The 14,431-nt window shown below is 45.8% G+C and overlaps 2 protein-coding genes across 6 annotated transcripts in view; one reads left to right on the top strand and one right to left on the bottom strand.

Moving 5' to 3' along the window:
- The window catches only part of CAPN6 (calpain 6), a 54,627-nt gene extending 52,574 nt beyond the window's left edge, over positions 1-2,053 (top strand). For all 5 annotated transcript variants that reach the window (XM_083876569.1, XM_083876570.1, XM_083876571.1 and 2 more), the window contains one exon: positions 117-2,053. In XM_083876569.1, coding sequence (XP_083732695.1) covers positions 117-299 — 183 coding nt within the window. In that variant the 3' untranslated portion in view covers positions 300-2,053. The remainder of the gene's footprint in view (positions 1-116) is intronic.
- Positions 2,054-3,954: 1,901 nt separating this feature from the next.
- LOC310917707 (serine/threonine-protein kinase PAK 3-like) lies at positions 3,955-13,159 on the bottom strand (the record flags this gene model as incomplete). The annotated part of the gene is made up of 12 exons (XM_083876201.1): positions 3,955-4,083; positions 4,857-4,994; positions 5,406-5,602; positions 5,720-5,819; positions 6,475-6,592; positions 7,440-7,552; positions 8,409-8,457; positions 9,253-9,316; positions 10,551-10,701; positions 11,130-11,243; positions 12,123-12,172; positions 13,057-13,159. The coding sequence occupies 12 exons, from the start codon at positions 13,157-13,159 to the stop codon at positions 3,955-3,957; spliced, it is 1,326 nt and encodes a 441-aa protein (XP_083732327.1).
- Between the last annotated feature and the right edge of the window lie 1,272 nt (positions 13,160-14,431).

Below are 14,431 nucleotides of genomic sequence, written 5' to 3'. Positions count from 1 at the left end.
TGTTATGGAATAACATCCTGGTTACAGTGGAGCCCATCCCTTGTTCTTCAGAAGAACAGAAGGCTTTTGCTACTTCAGAAATCAGTTTAACCCTATGTTATCATCCTCCCGGGCAGGTCTGGAGCAGCAACCTCCTCCGTGACGTGTTCCTGGGGCAGGCGGTGCTGGCGGCATCCCCCGGCGAGCCCTGGCAGCAGCGGCGGCTCCGGCTGCGGGGCAGGGGCGGCGGGGAGGCGGCCGAGCTGCCGGGTCACATCAGCGTCACCGCGCTGAGCAGCGACGACCTCGCCGAGCTCTGAGCGCTGTCACCTCGCGGGGTGACACATCAGCATAATCGCTTTAAAAAGGGGAGGGAGGGAAAAAATCTCTTCATGTTATGATGGGTGGAGAGGCGCTGGGAGAGGGGGAAATGTATATTTATATGTGTCTGTGCTGGTGATGCAGCTCCTGCAGTAAGAGAGGGGTCGGATGGGATTGCTGGCAGATGAGTTAGTTGAGGGTATGAGCATCTTTGCCTGCAGCTCCATCGAGCACACACCAGCAGCTTGGGGATTGGCAAGTACAAAGGGGATCTATGGGGATTTTTTTTCCTCACCATATATATTTCTTCATAAATTTCACTACAGATTAGGTGTTTCTGTTCCTTGGTGAAAGTGTCACTTCTTGAAGAGCTCAGTTGTAGCTCGTGACCTTCAGACCAGTCTTGCCAGGACACATTAAAATAGAGGGGCAGATCTTACAGTGCCTGTTTGAACACCACAGCAAAGTAAGAGCTTTTTCCACCCAAAAGGCTCTGAGATTGACTTTCTGGTTCTTCTCTTCTCCACCTCGAGCTGGTGACTCACAGTTTGGTGTCTCTGTCCAAGGGCACCTCACAGTTCAGCTGTGGCTTTGCTCAGAGCACAGATTCAGTTATGGGAGCTTCCTTGCTTTGTTGAAGCCAAATAATGCAAAAAAATGGAATAACATCCCTTTGTTTTGGTAGACGTAGCACCAGCCTGAAGGAGGAAAAAATGAGCTCAGGAGCAGGGTGGGTTTGTAAAAGCAGGGTGCTGTTCCCTGGCAGGTGTCAGGTCTCCCTCTCCAAATTTTGCAGTCATTTATTGCTGGCACGGCTGACGTTTGATGGAGTTTCGCTGGGATACCACGGGGGATGGGTGTTATTTCACATTTTCCTGGCAGCAGGGGCCTGGTGCCAGCTCCTCCCTTCCCCTGCAGCCCATGGCAGGGTTCCCTCAGCAGCTGTCTGGGGTGGGCACTGACCCTGGCACTGCACGGGGATCTCTGTGCCAGACATTCACAAATGGATTTTACACAGCTGCACATTCTGGGTGCTAAAGTGAAGCTGAAAAACTGTTCTGCCTCTTTTTTACAGCCAGGAAATTGGGATTTCTATGTGCCTTGTAGCCACTCCAGCCACACTGTGGGATTTTTACAATTTATTAAATGGCCCTTGACGGAGTTAATGTTTTCACAAAGGGTTTGAAGTCTCCTCAGGGCTCCAAAAGGATCATTGCTGTGGTAGGAAAATGCTTTCTCTGACATGATGGACCGTGGGGCTGTGGATGATGCTGCAGTGCCAGCTTAGCTCCATGTACCAAGCACCTAAACCCAGCTCTTTTCAGACACTTTGGGCTCAGGCTTTTGGCACAGCAGAGATCTTGTCAGAGGTGTGAGCTACATGCCCCACAGGCAAGTGACATTCTCTGCAAGCCCCTGGCTTCAGGGCTGCTTACTCTCCCAAATGTTTGTAAACTGAGAACTATCTCTTTAAAGCATAAACTGTCTCATGCAAAACAGAGCTTGGACAGGGGGAACTGCAAATGTCAGGGCTGCCCAGGTCTCTGTTTGCTTTGCCTTTCCTCACACGCTGCTCCAGGCTGTGGGATTCCTGCACTGTTCCCTGTGGGATGGGGCCATTCCCAGGGCTTGGCTTGCCCAAAGGTCAGTGTTTAGCCTGAAAAAAGCTCCACTCCGAGGTGGCACCAGAGGTTTGTGCCTCCCTGCCCCACGATTTGGCTGAGAAAGCTCCTGAGGGCACAAAGGCACCTCAGCTCCAAGCTGGAGGGGTCTCTTGGCTCTTTCTTTGGAGCCCCTCAGCCCTGGCTCCTATTCCAGCACCACCACCCTGTCCCAGCCTCTGTAAAGGGCTGTCCCCAGCATCAGTGGGACAGAGAGCAGTTCCTGAGCATGTACAGCCTGGCAAAGAGGGAAGTCAGGGTGGGTGGGAAGCATAGACAGGGTGATTTTAGGCTTTGATCATCCCCCAGTTTCTCCCTGTGGCATGGGGGCACTGCTGGCAGTGCTGCCCTGAGGGACTGGCAGTGCTGGGAGCTGCAGGAGGCTCAGCAGGATGCCTGGACCTCTGCAGGGATTATTTTGGGGAACTCTTTGGTTTTCCCATCAGGAGGAGCTGATCCAGCCTGGGCACACAGCTGGCTCTGCTGGCTCACAGGTGCTTCTGCCTTCCCAGGTGAAGCAAGGCAAGGGCAGGCTCACAGCGGCTTGTGCCGCTGCCTGCTCCTAACATCGGTCCTTAAAATTGTTAATTTTTTAACAATTAATATCACCACATGGGAAAACATGTTTGGGGTTGGGTTTTTTTGGGGAGGGGGGGAAGGGCTGTGTGTATGCACACACTCGAGCCACCTCAGAAATGCCAACAGGCGGAAATGGGTGTAAAATGTTTCACTGCAACCTTTTGTAACTTTTGTAACAGTACGATAAATTTTGTAACTATACCCAAATAAAATTTTACAAAACAATTTACAATTTTAGCCATTTCTGCGGCGGCCGCGAGAGGGCGCTCGGTGTCCGCCCACAGAGGTGGGAGCTCGGCCAGGTACCGACACCTGCCCGCGGCCGGGGGCAGCACACCTGGATAAAAACGGGTTTGGTTTGTAGAGGATGGTACACAATATCCTATAGACGCTATTAGAGCTCTCTGTACACCGGAAAACAGTTATAGAAGTGCCTCTGACTGTATACAAAAAAAATTTTATATATATATATATATATATATATGTGCACATTATGTATACATACACTATATATGCACACACCATATATATATATTTATATATTTCTATTTATAAAATATATATATATTATATTTCTATTTATATAAATATATATTTTTATATTTCTATTTATATAAATATATCTATTTACATTTATATAAAAATACATATTTATATGTTTATATATATATAATAAATATACTTTTTTATATAAGGAGCATTATATATAGAGAGCAGGAGAGTTATGGGGGGGTGTGTGTATAGGGGACAATATGAGCTACAAAGTAAATGTATGCCCATAGCTCTGTAACACACTATACATATAAATACATCAAACACATATAGAGTTCTATAATAATAATAATAGTAATAATAATATATTCTATAAATATTTATACATATAATAATTATACATATATGTACATACATAGTTATGTATACATATATACATACATAGTTATTGTGTGTCTAGGTACATTTGCATACCCCCCATTTAGTAATCTACATTATATACATATCTTTCTCTGTAATCTCTAGATATTATATATTATATATTTATAATTATATATATTTTATATTGTATATTTTATATTATATTTTTTTTGCCAACATGTTCTGCCAGGTGAAGGGAGGACAGGGAATTCTCTGAACACTCCACAGTCCCAGCTGACTGTGTGTATCCAGCAGGATGTTCTGGCTGCCCCATTCTTTATTTGCTTTTGGCTGGAAATGCAATTGCACTTTCTTCCTCATCCTGAAATGCCATGACTGGGCAGAACCCAGCCCATGGGCATTCCAGAGGCAGCTGATGAAAGGAGGATTCCCCATTTCCAAACCACACCAAAACCCCCATAACTGGGACTTTCCACCTTTAAGAGACAACCAACAATTCAGAAGTGAATGTAACCATTGATGTTGCAGAGGAGTGAGAGTTTTATTCCTGGTTTTGGTCTGTGCTGGTGGTGTTGGTGTGAAGGGCTTCCATGGCCTGGCAGATTCTCCTGGCAATGTGGATCATTTCAGGCAGGACCGAGAGACTCGCAGCTGTTTTTAAAAACGGATGCTGCCCAAAGGGGAAAACAAAGAAAGAAAGGAATTGTTAATTTCCAAACCCAGTTTCTCACAAGAGGAAGCAGGATTCCTCTGCTTACCAGAAATACACATAAATAGGGCTAAGGAGACTATCTCCACCTCAGTCTCAATATTCAGGACCTTGCTGTCGAACACAACCCAGTAATCCCATTAATCAATTTATCAAGGTGTCTTCACCTTGCTGGGATTTTGTCCCTGCCAGCACTCTGGGAGTGCCACTTGCTGCCTCAGGGCTTTTTTCATTTCAGGAAACTCAAAGGAGACTCACTTAGGTGTCTTTTTTCTAAAGGTGGGGCTACTTTAGTTGTCAGAAAAGATGAGTGCAAGGTGTTCCACAGGGAACTCCAGCACCTCCAAGGGATGTTGATCCCATCAGGATTTAGGCCTGTGCTGTTCTGAGGAACACTGAGGCGCAGGTTTTCAGCACCAAGACAAGAACAGCCAAATCTCTGATGACTGCTGGGCTGGGACTGGGTTCCTTGGGCCTCTGTACCTGGCCCCATCCTACTGCAGGTCTCTGCCATCAGCTAAAACTGAATGCACCCCCAAAATACAGCACAGAGATGATCAGAGGGTGGATGGAACACCTTTCCTCTGAGGAAAAGAGGAAAGAGGATCCTGGACTCTGACACGTTCCAAGCCAAATTCTTGTATGATTCTACACTGCAAAGCACCCAGCCTGGGGATTAACAGGAGAGGAGGGCACCTGGTGAGGAGCATGCCCCTGCAGCCACCACCCTTTACCTGCAGGAGCTCCCTGGCTGTCCAGCGGATGCTGGGGTTGATGTCCAGGCAGGAGTGCAGGAAGGCGTGGAACAGGACTGACATCCTGCTGGGCATCCTCAGAGGGGGGTACCTGTTCCTGGCGATCAGGCGCTGAGCCTGGGGACAGAGAAAGCAAAGGACAGCCATTGATCATCCCTGGGCTGAGCCTGGGGACAGAGAAAGCAGAGGACAGCCACTGATCATCCCTGGGCTCAACCTGGGGACAGAGAAAGCAAAGGACAGCCACTGATCATCCCTGGGCAGAGCCTGGGGACAGAGAAAGCAAAGGACAGCCACTGACCATCCCTGGGCTGAGCCTGGGGACAGAGTGAGCACAGGACAGCCACTGATCATCCCTGGGCAGAGCCTGGGGACAGAGTGAGCACAGGACAGCCACTGATCATCCCTGGGCTGAGCCTGGGGACAGAGGGGAGCACAGGACAGCACTGACCATCCCTGGGGTGGCAGCTCCACTGCAGGCTGTGGACTCCATATTTTCAGTGGTGGCTGGCAGTGTTTGCACCTTACCTTGACAGGGCTTTCCTTAAAGTATGGAGGTTCTCCCTCCAGCATTTCAATGGCCACGATCCCAAGGGCCCAGATATCCACTTGAGTGTTATATTCCTTTTTTCTCAGGACCTCTGGTGCTACCCAGTAAGGAGAGCCGAGCACTGTGCACCGTGTGCTCCGCTCTGGGGTGAGCTGAGCACACAGGCCAAAATCAGCTGAGGGGGAAAACAAAAATACGGTCAAAACCACCCTGAACCATGAAACCAAGCACAAGAATTCTCCACTCTACGTCTGAGAACACAGGGATGCTGTGCCTGACCAAGGATACCTACTCAGTTTCACAGATCCATCCATCCCGAGAAGAATATTGTCGCTTTTAACATCTCTATGGATGACATTCCTTGAATGAAGGAAATCCAGGGCTTTGAGGCACTGAAACAAAAATCCCATGAGGGTAAAAATTAATTAACCTCATTTCATCACACAAGAAAAGGAAATGGCTCTAAAAGATTGAATTTCTAGGTGGAACACCAATTGTTGATACAGACTGTCCATTCCAAACCCAGCCAGAATGGCTGCAGTGGCTGTGCTCTCTCCATCCAGGTGACAGAGGAGGGTTTGTCAAAAAGGAAAACATCTCTTCCACCATTATGAAGTGGATTAATTTTGTGTGGAAGGCTGCACAACAAAGGATTTATATTGGCCTTAGCAGCCAGTAGCACATTAGTCACTTCTCAGAAGCAAACACCATTTGGGGTGCACTGCTCTCCTTTTAAGCTGAGGCCTGTGAGAAGTGAGGCTCTATTTTAATTTGCTGTTAGTTTAAAATTCTCCCAGCAGCATGTTTGCTTTTACAGGCCAAGAATGCAGTGCAAAGCTTAGAATGTGAAATAAATTGAAAAAGAGAGTACGACTCTCTTTTTGCTATTACAAAAGCAGGTAATAACAGAGTATAAGAAATGCAGTTGCACTGACAGGAGGCTCACTTAGAAGCCCTTTTATTTTACATTTCATAACAGCAGCACTGAAACAAAGCTCTGAACACAAAGTCACTCCTGTCCCAGCCTGCCCAAGCAGGGTCCCTCACCTCCTTGGTGATGGCAGCTATCATTCTCTCCTCTATAAACACACGGATGAGAACACTGGTTAACGTTCCTCCATCCACATATTCCATCACGAGCCACAGGTCTTCGTCCACCAGGTAACTGAGAGAGCAAAGCAAAGGCATGGAGATGAATGTGCACAGCTAAATTACCTGGTGGGAAAGGCTGCAGGGGAGTTTTGTTTTCAGGTCATTTGTGAATGGAGGTAGAATGAAATGGAGAGACATTCCTTGTAGGCTACAGAGTATTTGGGATCTGTGCAGGCAAATCCATGGAAAAGGAGATGCCTTAGATGGCAAATGAGAAAACTGCAGTTTAGTAACAGCAGAGATCAATCTGGAATCAGGACACTTGCCATCAACTGAGTCATTATCTTATCAATTCCACCATTCACTCCGGGATCAAGGCAACCCAACTCCAGAGTTATCCATGGGATAACTCTGCACCACTGAGGACAGATGTTGGCTAACCATTTGGAAAACACTGCATAAAATACAGTCAGGAACAGGAAAAACTATTCAAAAACTGGAAAATTATTAGTGGTTCTGCAAATGAGAATTTAGTCTTCCTGGCCTCCACAGCAGTGGAAAATGGTGGGAACAGCCCAAGGGAGGTCATTTCTGTGATGGTTTATCAGTACTTATCATTAAGGCATAGAAAATAGGATCAACTCTAAAAAACCAACCCCCAAAACCACACAGAGGTAATGAACTGACAAGCTGTTGTTGTTTTAGTAAGACATGGCATATCCAGGTTTTTGAAAAGGGGTTTCCAGCTACATACACCAGAAGAGATTAATGGACACCCAAGGACATCTGCTCCCATCCACTGGAGATGAATAGAGAAATAAGGAAGAGCTCCATGTTCTACCAGTGCCCAAAGGGGGTTTTTAACCTTTGGCTTGCAGTGTGTGAATGAACATTCCCATGATAACACCAGAACCACCCACCTGTCTATATAATTGACAATATTGGGATGCTTGTTTTCCTTCATGATCCGGATCTCGTTGACAACCAGCTCCTTCCTGCTCCGTTTGCGGAGAGGCATCTTCTTCAGGGCCACCTGAAAGGGAATTGGAGACCACGGGCTGGGGAAATTCTGCAGGAGAGCACAATGACCACGGGGAGAGTGCTTTTGGAATGATGGGGCTGGGCTGTGCCAACTGCCCTGTGACCTTGTGCTCAGACACCAGAGCTCAGGAAGCAACAGGACAACTGATTTCTCCACTTGCTTGGATGCCACTTGCCAGAGACATTTTGCCTTCTAAACCCTGGAATAATTTCCCTAAACTATCACCCACAGATCTCTGACAACATCCTGCACCCACATTCTTCCCCAATGGCCTCAGTTTATCACCTCTGTTATCATTCACACAAGTTTTGCAAGCAGGATTTTGTGACTGTGAAAATAAATCAAAACAGATGGGAATCCTTCAGCAATTCCATGGGGTTTGGCCATTTTTTCATTATTTGCATAACAAAGCAAACACATGCACACATGATGGATAAAATCCCACCCTAAAAGATCATGGCAATTACACACACACAAAAAAATCACAATCCCACAATGTTACTCAGTTGTTGAACTTCGATTTTGCTACTTCAATGAGCATTCTTTACCACAGTTCAGATTCGCAATTATTTTCTGGGTTTCTAAAGAAATAACCCATTCTCTGACATTTTAATTCTTAATTATATCCTTTCTGAAGGACACCACTGCCCCTCTTGCATTCTTTCTGGTACTGAGTAGGAACAAAGTCTGTCCAAAATGTGTTTTGCAGATTTCCACTGCTCTGTGCTGGAGGAACAAACAGCCTGTGCAGGAAAGCTCAGCCGGGCACCCAAAGCTCCAGCAGAGCTCAGGGCACAGGGGAAAGCCCTGGGGAGCTGCACAAGGTGCTGGGGGTGCTGGCACTCACCACATCTCCCGTGGCTGAGTCGATGGCCTTGTAAACAGTCCCGAAGCCCCTGGAAACAAAAGAGCAGTGAAGGAAGGAGAAGCAGTTTAGGTGCTGGGATGAAAGCCCAGACAGGAGATCTCTGCTGCATGAAGTGTTTTGAAACACTTTGGTTCATCTCTTTTTCAAAGAGCAGCACAGCAGCTCTCTGTCAGGCAGGGTATCCAAGATAAAACTAAAAGCCCAACTTGAAGAAAAAGAGCTGGAGCACAGATCTTCAAAACCTAAGAATAGGGGGAGGGTTTGCCTACAAAAACTGGAAAATATTTGATTTTTTTTCTATTTTGCCTTGTTTGCTGGGGTTTTTTTTCCCTTCTTTTTGTGTCCGTGTGTGGGGGGTTTTTTTCCAGGGAATGCACATGCTGCAGACTACACAGGGTGGGGTTTTGTGTGACACTGTGAGAGCTTATTATTTCACCTCTGGTTTCAGTTGCTAAAAACCAAACCCCAGGCTTGGTTTTTATAACCAGGTTATAATCTGGATTACCAAGTATTTTTTGAGCAAAATATTTGAAATAAATGTTATTGAGAACTTTTATCTAACAGCTGTGGGGTGACAAGCTCTCTTTTAGGCAATAAGGTTTGAGGGATGGGAGATCTTTCCTGCTCCTTGTTACAGGTGAGGCACTGCCAGCACTGAGTTCTCTTGGACAACTTCTGACCACAATTATTAATTCTGATCTGTACTGAGATGGGATAATCTAAACTCCAATCATGTTTGGAGCTTGCCTGGTTTCACACTTGATATTACAGCAGCAAAATGCCCGGCCTGTGGCTTTGCAGGAGTAACTGGGACTGGACTTACCCTTGGCCAACTTGAACCAGGTCAGTGTATTTTGTCTCAGGGTCTGCCTCGTTCACAATGCCCCCTGAAAGAAACCAAGTGCAGGATGGTGACTGCAAACAGCAGATGGGAAATGCAGCCCCACCGTCTGGCCATGAGCCCTTTGTGGGCAGCAACAGGCAGCTCCAAAGCACAGATGGCTCCACAGATTTTCTGATTTTCTACAGGGCTTTGAAGAGTTACCTTGACAGGAAACAAAGCACCTGGAGAAATACCCACAGGAGACAGAAATCTGAAAAGACCAGGTACCAAAGCAAGAGTTGGTCTTCTACAAACATTTAGGAGAGCTGGAACACACAGCCTTTATTTTACTGTGAATAAACACTTAGTGTGATTCAACAGAAGGTTTAATATTTCTGAAGATTAAATGCACCTTGGGTTCTGGGATTAATTTTTAAGAAATGGTGCAAAGTGTTTCCAGGAGAGGAGGGGAACTTCCCAACATTCAGCAGTTTGCCAAAAGGTTGTCTTTATGATTTTAAGGAACAGCATCTCATGTTATAATCAATAATGATGGAGCTTTAGGATCCAGGACCCTCATCATAGATTATCAGGCTAAATTCTGATTATAACCTTGCCTGTGGCATTTGAAGGACCACACTGTTTCTCTTCACTCTAACAGATTGCTGTGGAGTGTTTTTGCTCTGATGACTTGTCAGGGAACTGAAGAGAATTTAGGAACACAAATATTCTGCTTGATTTGGCCATCAGCACTCAGGAGTTCAGTATTGTTACAATTCATGTAACAACACAGAACTCTGATTTCTTCAGAGGGCTTAGAGCAAAGTTTATTGAAAGGCAGATTCTTTTTATACAGTGTTTGGGTACAGTGAATAGGATTAGTCCTTTAGGGCACCACCTTTTTGTAAACAAGTTAGAAAAACACCAGGTATCAGGAGGACGGGATCTACAGGGATTGCTTTGGAACGGTTCCTCCTTATGATTTCCCAGGCTAGACAGAAGAGTTCTGTGCTTGGCTTTCCCCCAGGCTTCAAGGCACTGCCTGGAGCCTGAGAATCCATGTCCTGACCACTGTCAGTCCCACAAGTTCAGCAGTTCATCCACTAAGTCAAAGCACCTTCTGCTGCATCACAAACCATCTCTGCTTTTGCCTTCAGTGCAGATGGCAGAGCAGAGAACCTGAACCCACAGTCTGAGCTGCCCTCGGGAATGCCCAGAGAGAATTCCTGCAGCTCCTTTGGTGCAGCTGAGGCTGGGTCACAGAGCCCACACACCAGACAAGAGGACAGCACACGTACTCAGCTGCTCCCGCACTTCCTGCATCAGCTGCAGTTTCTGTGGCTGCACCCTGGGCCCATCCAGGTCGCTCCCACTCCCGCTCAGGATCTCAGACAGGAGAAACGTGTCGTCGTCTGCACTCTCAGCTCCCAGCAGAGAGCTCGTGTGGATCTGTGAAGAGAAATTAGTTTATGTTCAGGAAGGGAGTTTGCAGGGATGCCCTGAGCTCGTATTCCAAATGCAAACTCTCAGGAAGATGCTGCTGGCCACATGCAAAGCTCTCAAACTCTTTTTGGTGTCCCCATCACAAACTGAGTGAATGAAAACACAAGTTCATGTCCAGTTTAATATTCAGTTTTCATGGATTTTCTCCAATAATCTGTACAGGTACATCCAAGAGACAGTTTCTCCTGTATGCTGCAAGGGAACCTGATGACTAAAAGGGAAGTTCAAAACCAATTTCCCAGGTGCCAGAGGCTGGGGTGAAGCAGTGCCATGGCAAGATTCTAGTCCTCAGCACCTCCAGTGGCAGCTGCTGTCTGACCAGAAACTTGCTGCTCTGAATGATTACACCAATGGGAACCAATTCTGGCACTTACTGGTCCTGATGAGGCAGAAGCTGAATATTCCTCCTCCACCTCCTCCTCGTTATCCCTCAGTCCAGGAAGGGAATGAGTCAGCCAACGGTCTGGTGGCAGAGCTGGGGTGGTGGCCTGGGGACAGTCAGTAACATGAGTGAGTCTCCATTCTGCCCCTTGGGAGGTTTGATGGTTACACACAAATTTCATCTGCATCAACATCAGAAACTGATGTCTTACAGCCTCAGTTTTCTGTTACATGTATCACACTACAATTTAAATATCTATAAATTATTATAGATAATAATAATTATTATTACAATATATATTATAATAATATAATGTAAGCCCCAGCTGCTGCTCTGGGCCAATTACACCAAATTGGCCCAAATTTGCTGTTTCCCAACTGCTTTAAAGCTGACACAAAGGCCACTTAGAGAACTGAAGCAAATCAAAGGCACCATTCTACACCTTCACAGCTCACTGGTGCTCTATTTAAAATGTTTAATATGAACCCTAATAAATTTGGCCAATATTAATGTGGATGTCATTCCTCTCTCTAGGACTGTTATTGCAACCCAATATTTATTAGGGTGGATTGTTATTTAAAACTTCCTTTCAGTGGTTCCAGTGAGTTACATTATTAGTTATAACCTTATTTATGTTCAGCTATATATCCAGCTGTACTAAAGATAAATCATGAAACTTGATAGAAAGGGCATTCTAAGCTGTTTAAATTAAAATGGGGCAATTAGACAGTATTGAAAGTTGCTGTGAATTAGATATTCCACCATGGCTAAACCCACAGTCTTCTCCCTGCAAAACCAGACTTTCATCTGTTTAAAAGGTTTGAGCAGAAATTGAGGGAACAGCCAGAGATCCCTTTGCTGCTGCTGAAAAACCAGACATGGAGATTTTTTTCAGGCTGGCACACTTGGAGCAGGCAGAGCTCACTCACAGCTTGCTCCACAGTTCTCAAACTCTAGGAATGCCCGAGGTTCCTTTGCCACTCACCAAAGGATGGGTTGCCCTGTGTCCACCTCTGAATGACCAGGCGATCTGATCTGCAGTGGGCAAGAGAAGATGAGCCAGATGCTGTTAGAAAACTGCCTCTTGTGGGGAATCCCCCATGGAACAGTCAGCCCAAATAAGAGAGCATTTCATCCCTCCAGGAAGAACAGTTCTTTTCCACAGTAAGCAACAGAACAGGACAAAATACCAGATTAATTTTTTTCTACATTTTTCTATTTTTTTGTGCTGTTTCATCAGTAAATAAATAGAAATTCGGCCAAGAAAATGTAAATTGTTCTTTAATAGTCAATGATTCTGTTCTGCCCAAGAGCCAAAGCAGTTTTCATCGTTTTTTTTTTCTTTTCCTGTTAATAAATTGCCTATGTTGGTTCTCTAGCTTGCTGAAAATGTTTCCCTAGAAAAGTTTTCCCCAAATCCCCCTTAGCCATGTGAATTCTATTCTGACACTGCACAGGAACAGCTTTTGGGTTCAGGAGCACACACTGTTGGGAAGTTACATTTCCTCATGAAGGTCATCACTGTTTCAGCACACATTGTTAGCCAAATCCTCTTAATTATGGGGAAAAATGATGTTTTCCCTCAGTTCTGAAGATAACTGCACGCTTTTTAGAAGGATTTCTGAAAAGCTCTTCCAGTCTGCATTTTGGAAGTTGTCTGAAGCAGCAAAGTGAGGGAATTACAGACTCCTCAGACTGTCCTGTGTAGGGAATGGAACCCCCACAGAGTTCCGCATTCCAAATGCTACCCACATGGAGACACCCCTTTTAGCAGAACCTGTTGACAGCAGCTCTACCAAACCAATGGCATCTTACTGGCATTTTTGTTCCAAAATCAGCTCAGTTCCTAAGGAAGAGCATGAAGAACACAAGTGACCCCAAAGCCAGGCATGCTGTACCAAGGGAAAAGCACAACTTACTCCTCAATTGAGCTGTCACCAGCCAGGGTTTATCTGGATAAAAGTACATTGCAGCTGTGGCAGACAGAAGGTGATAGGCTGCAGCACGGATTTCCCGGATCATCTTGGCAGAGCTGTGCTAGAGCTGTGTGTGGTAGAACTTGCAGACCAGCGTAAGCCAGAAGTCAGATGAAACCTTTGCTGGTCTGCAGGCAGCCCTGAGCACTCCTGCAATGCCAGCAGGAGGGGGGCATGGAGCAGCTCTGGACTGCAGGAAGGGCAGTCTTGTTGGCACTGCAGGGACTTGCCAACCTTGCCCTGATACCCCAACGGGCCCCTGACATCACAGTGGCAGCAGATTCACACTCTGGAATGGTTCCAGGCTGGATGTTCCATTGTGCTCATTCTGGAGCCTGACATCCCGTCAGGGCAGTGAGATATCAACCTTCCTCCTGTTTGTGTATATAACTCATCTGGAAATCAACTCTGTGCTCCCATGCAGAAATGATTTAAGGCTTGACTCGTTTTCCTGGTGATTCTTTGATTCCATAACAAAACTCTTCTCTGGTGGTAGATGTTGCTAGAGACGAAAGAACTACACTTGCTTGTCAGGTTGTGAGATGAGAAAGAGAGGGAAAGTTTATTTTGGTTTGGGATTTAAATAGGGTTTGGAATTTGATTAGGGATTGGGGGAGGAGAGTAACACTTCTCTGACTTCAGTGGTTAACTTAGAAGTCTATTATTTTGTTCTTTCCCCTGGAAAGGAATGTGGTGGAGTTACCATCCCTGGATGTGTTTAAAAGGAAACTGGATGTGGCACTTGATACCATGACCTAGTGAGGTGTTAGGGCTGGGTTGGACTTGATGATCTTGAAGGTCTCTTCCAACCTACACATTCTGTGATTCTGTGTGATTCTGTATTGTTTATTAAACATCACTCTTTTTCTTACAATTCGTGAGAAAGCTTCAGTCTAAGAATGAAAACACTAGAAGATTAAAAAATCAACAGGTAGACAAAACAGTGCCCTCAGGAGCCTTGCACTGGACTTTTGACGCTCAGTAACAAAAATATCTTGCTGAAATGATCTCTGCTGTCTGATTAGAGGGTAAACCCCACCCTGACATAATTAATTTTCAGCACACCAGGGAACACTGTGGGGGAAAGACTTTGCCTCTAACCATCCTAATATTGAGGTGCTGAGGATTCTCCTGGTGGAGCTCCTGTAGCTCTGCTGTTAAATATAACACGGAAACAGAGCTTGGAAAACTCCTGATGCCCCTGCAAAAACCTGTTTGTTCCCTCGGATGTGAGAGAACCCTGCAGGATCTGCTCCCTCAGGGTCGTACAGCTCTTCAATCCTTCTCCTCTCCAATTTCTGTGTGCACAGAAGATGTG

This window comes from Zosterops lateralis, assembly GCF_965231275.1.
Source record: "Zosterops lateralis genome assembly, chromosome: 21".
Lineage (NCBI taxonomy): Eukaryota > Metazoa > Chordata > Aves > Passeriformes > Zosteropidae > Zosterops > Zosterops lateralis.
The sequence above is the reverse complement of the archived record's forward strand: the minus strand, read 5'-3'. Positions and strand labels throughout refer to the sequence as shown.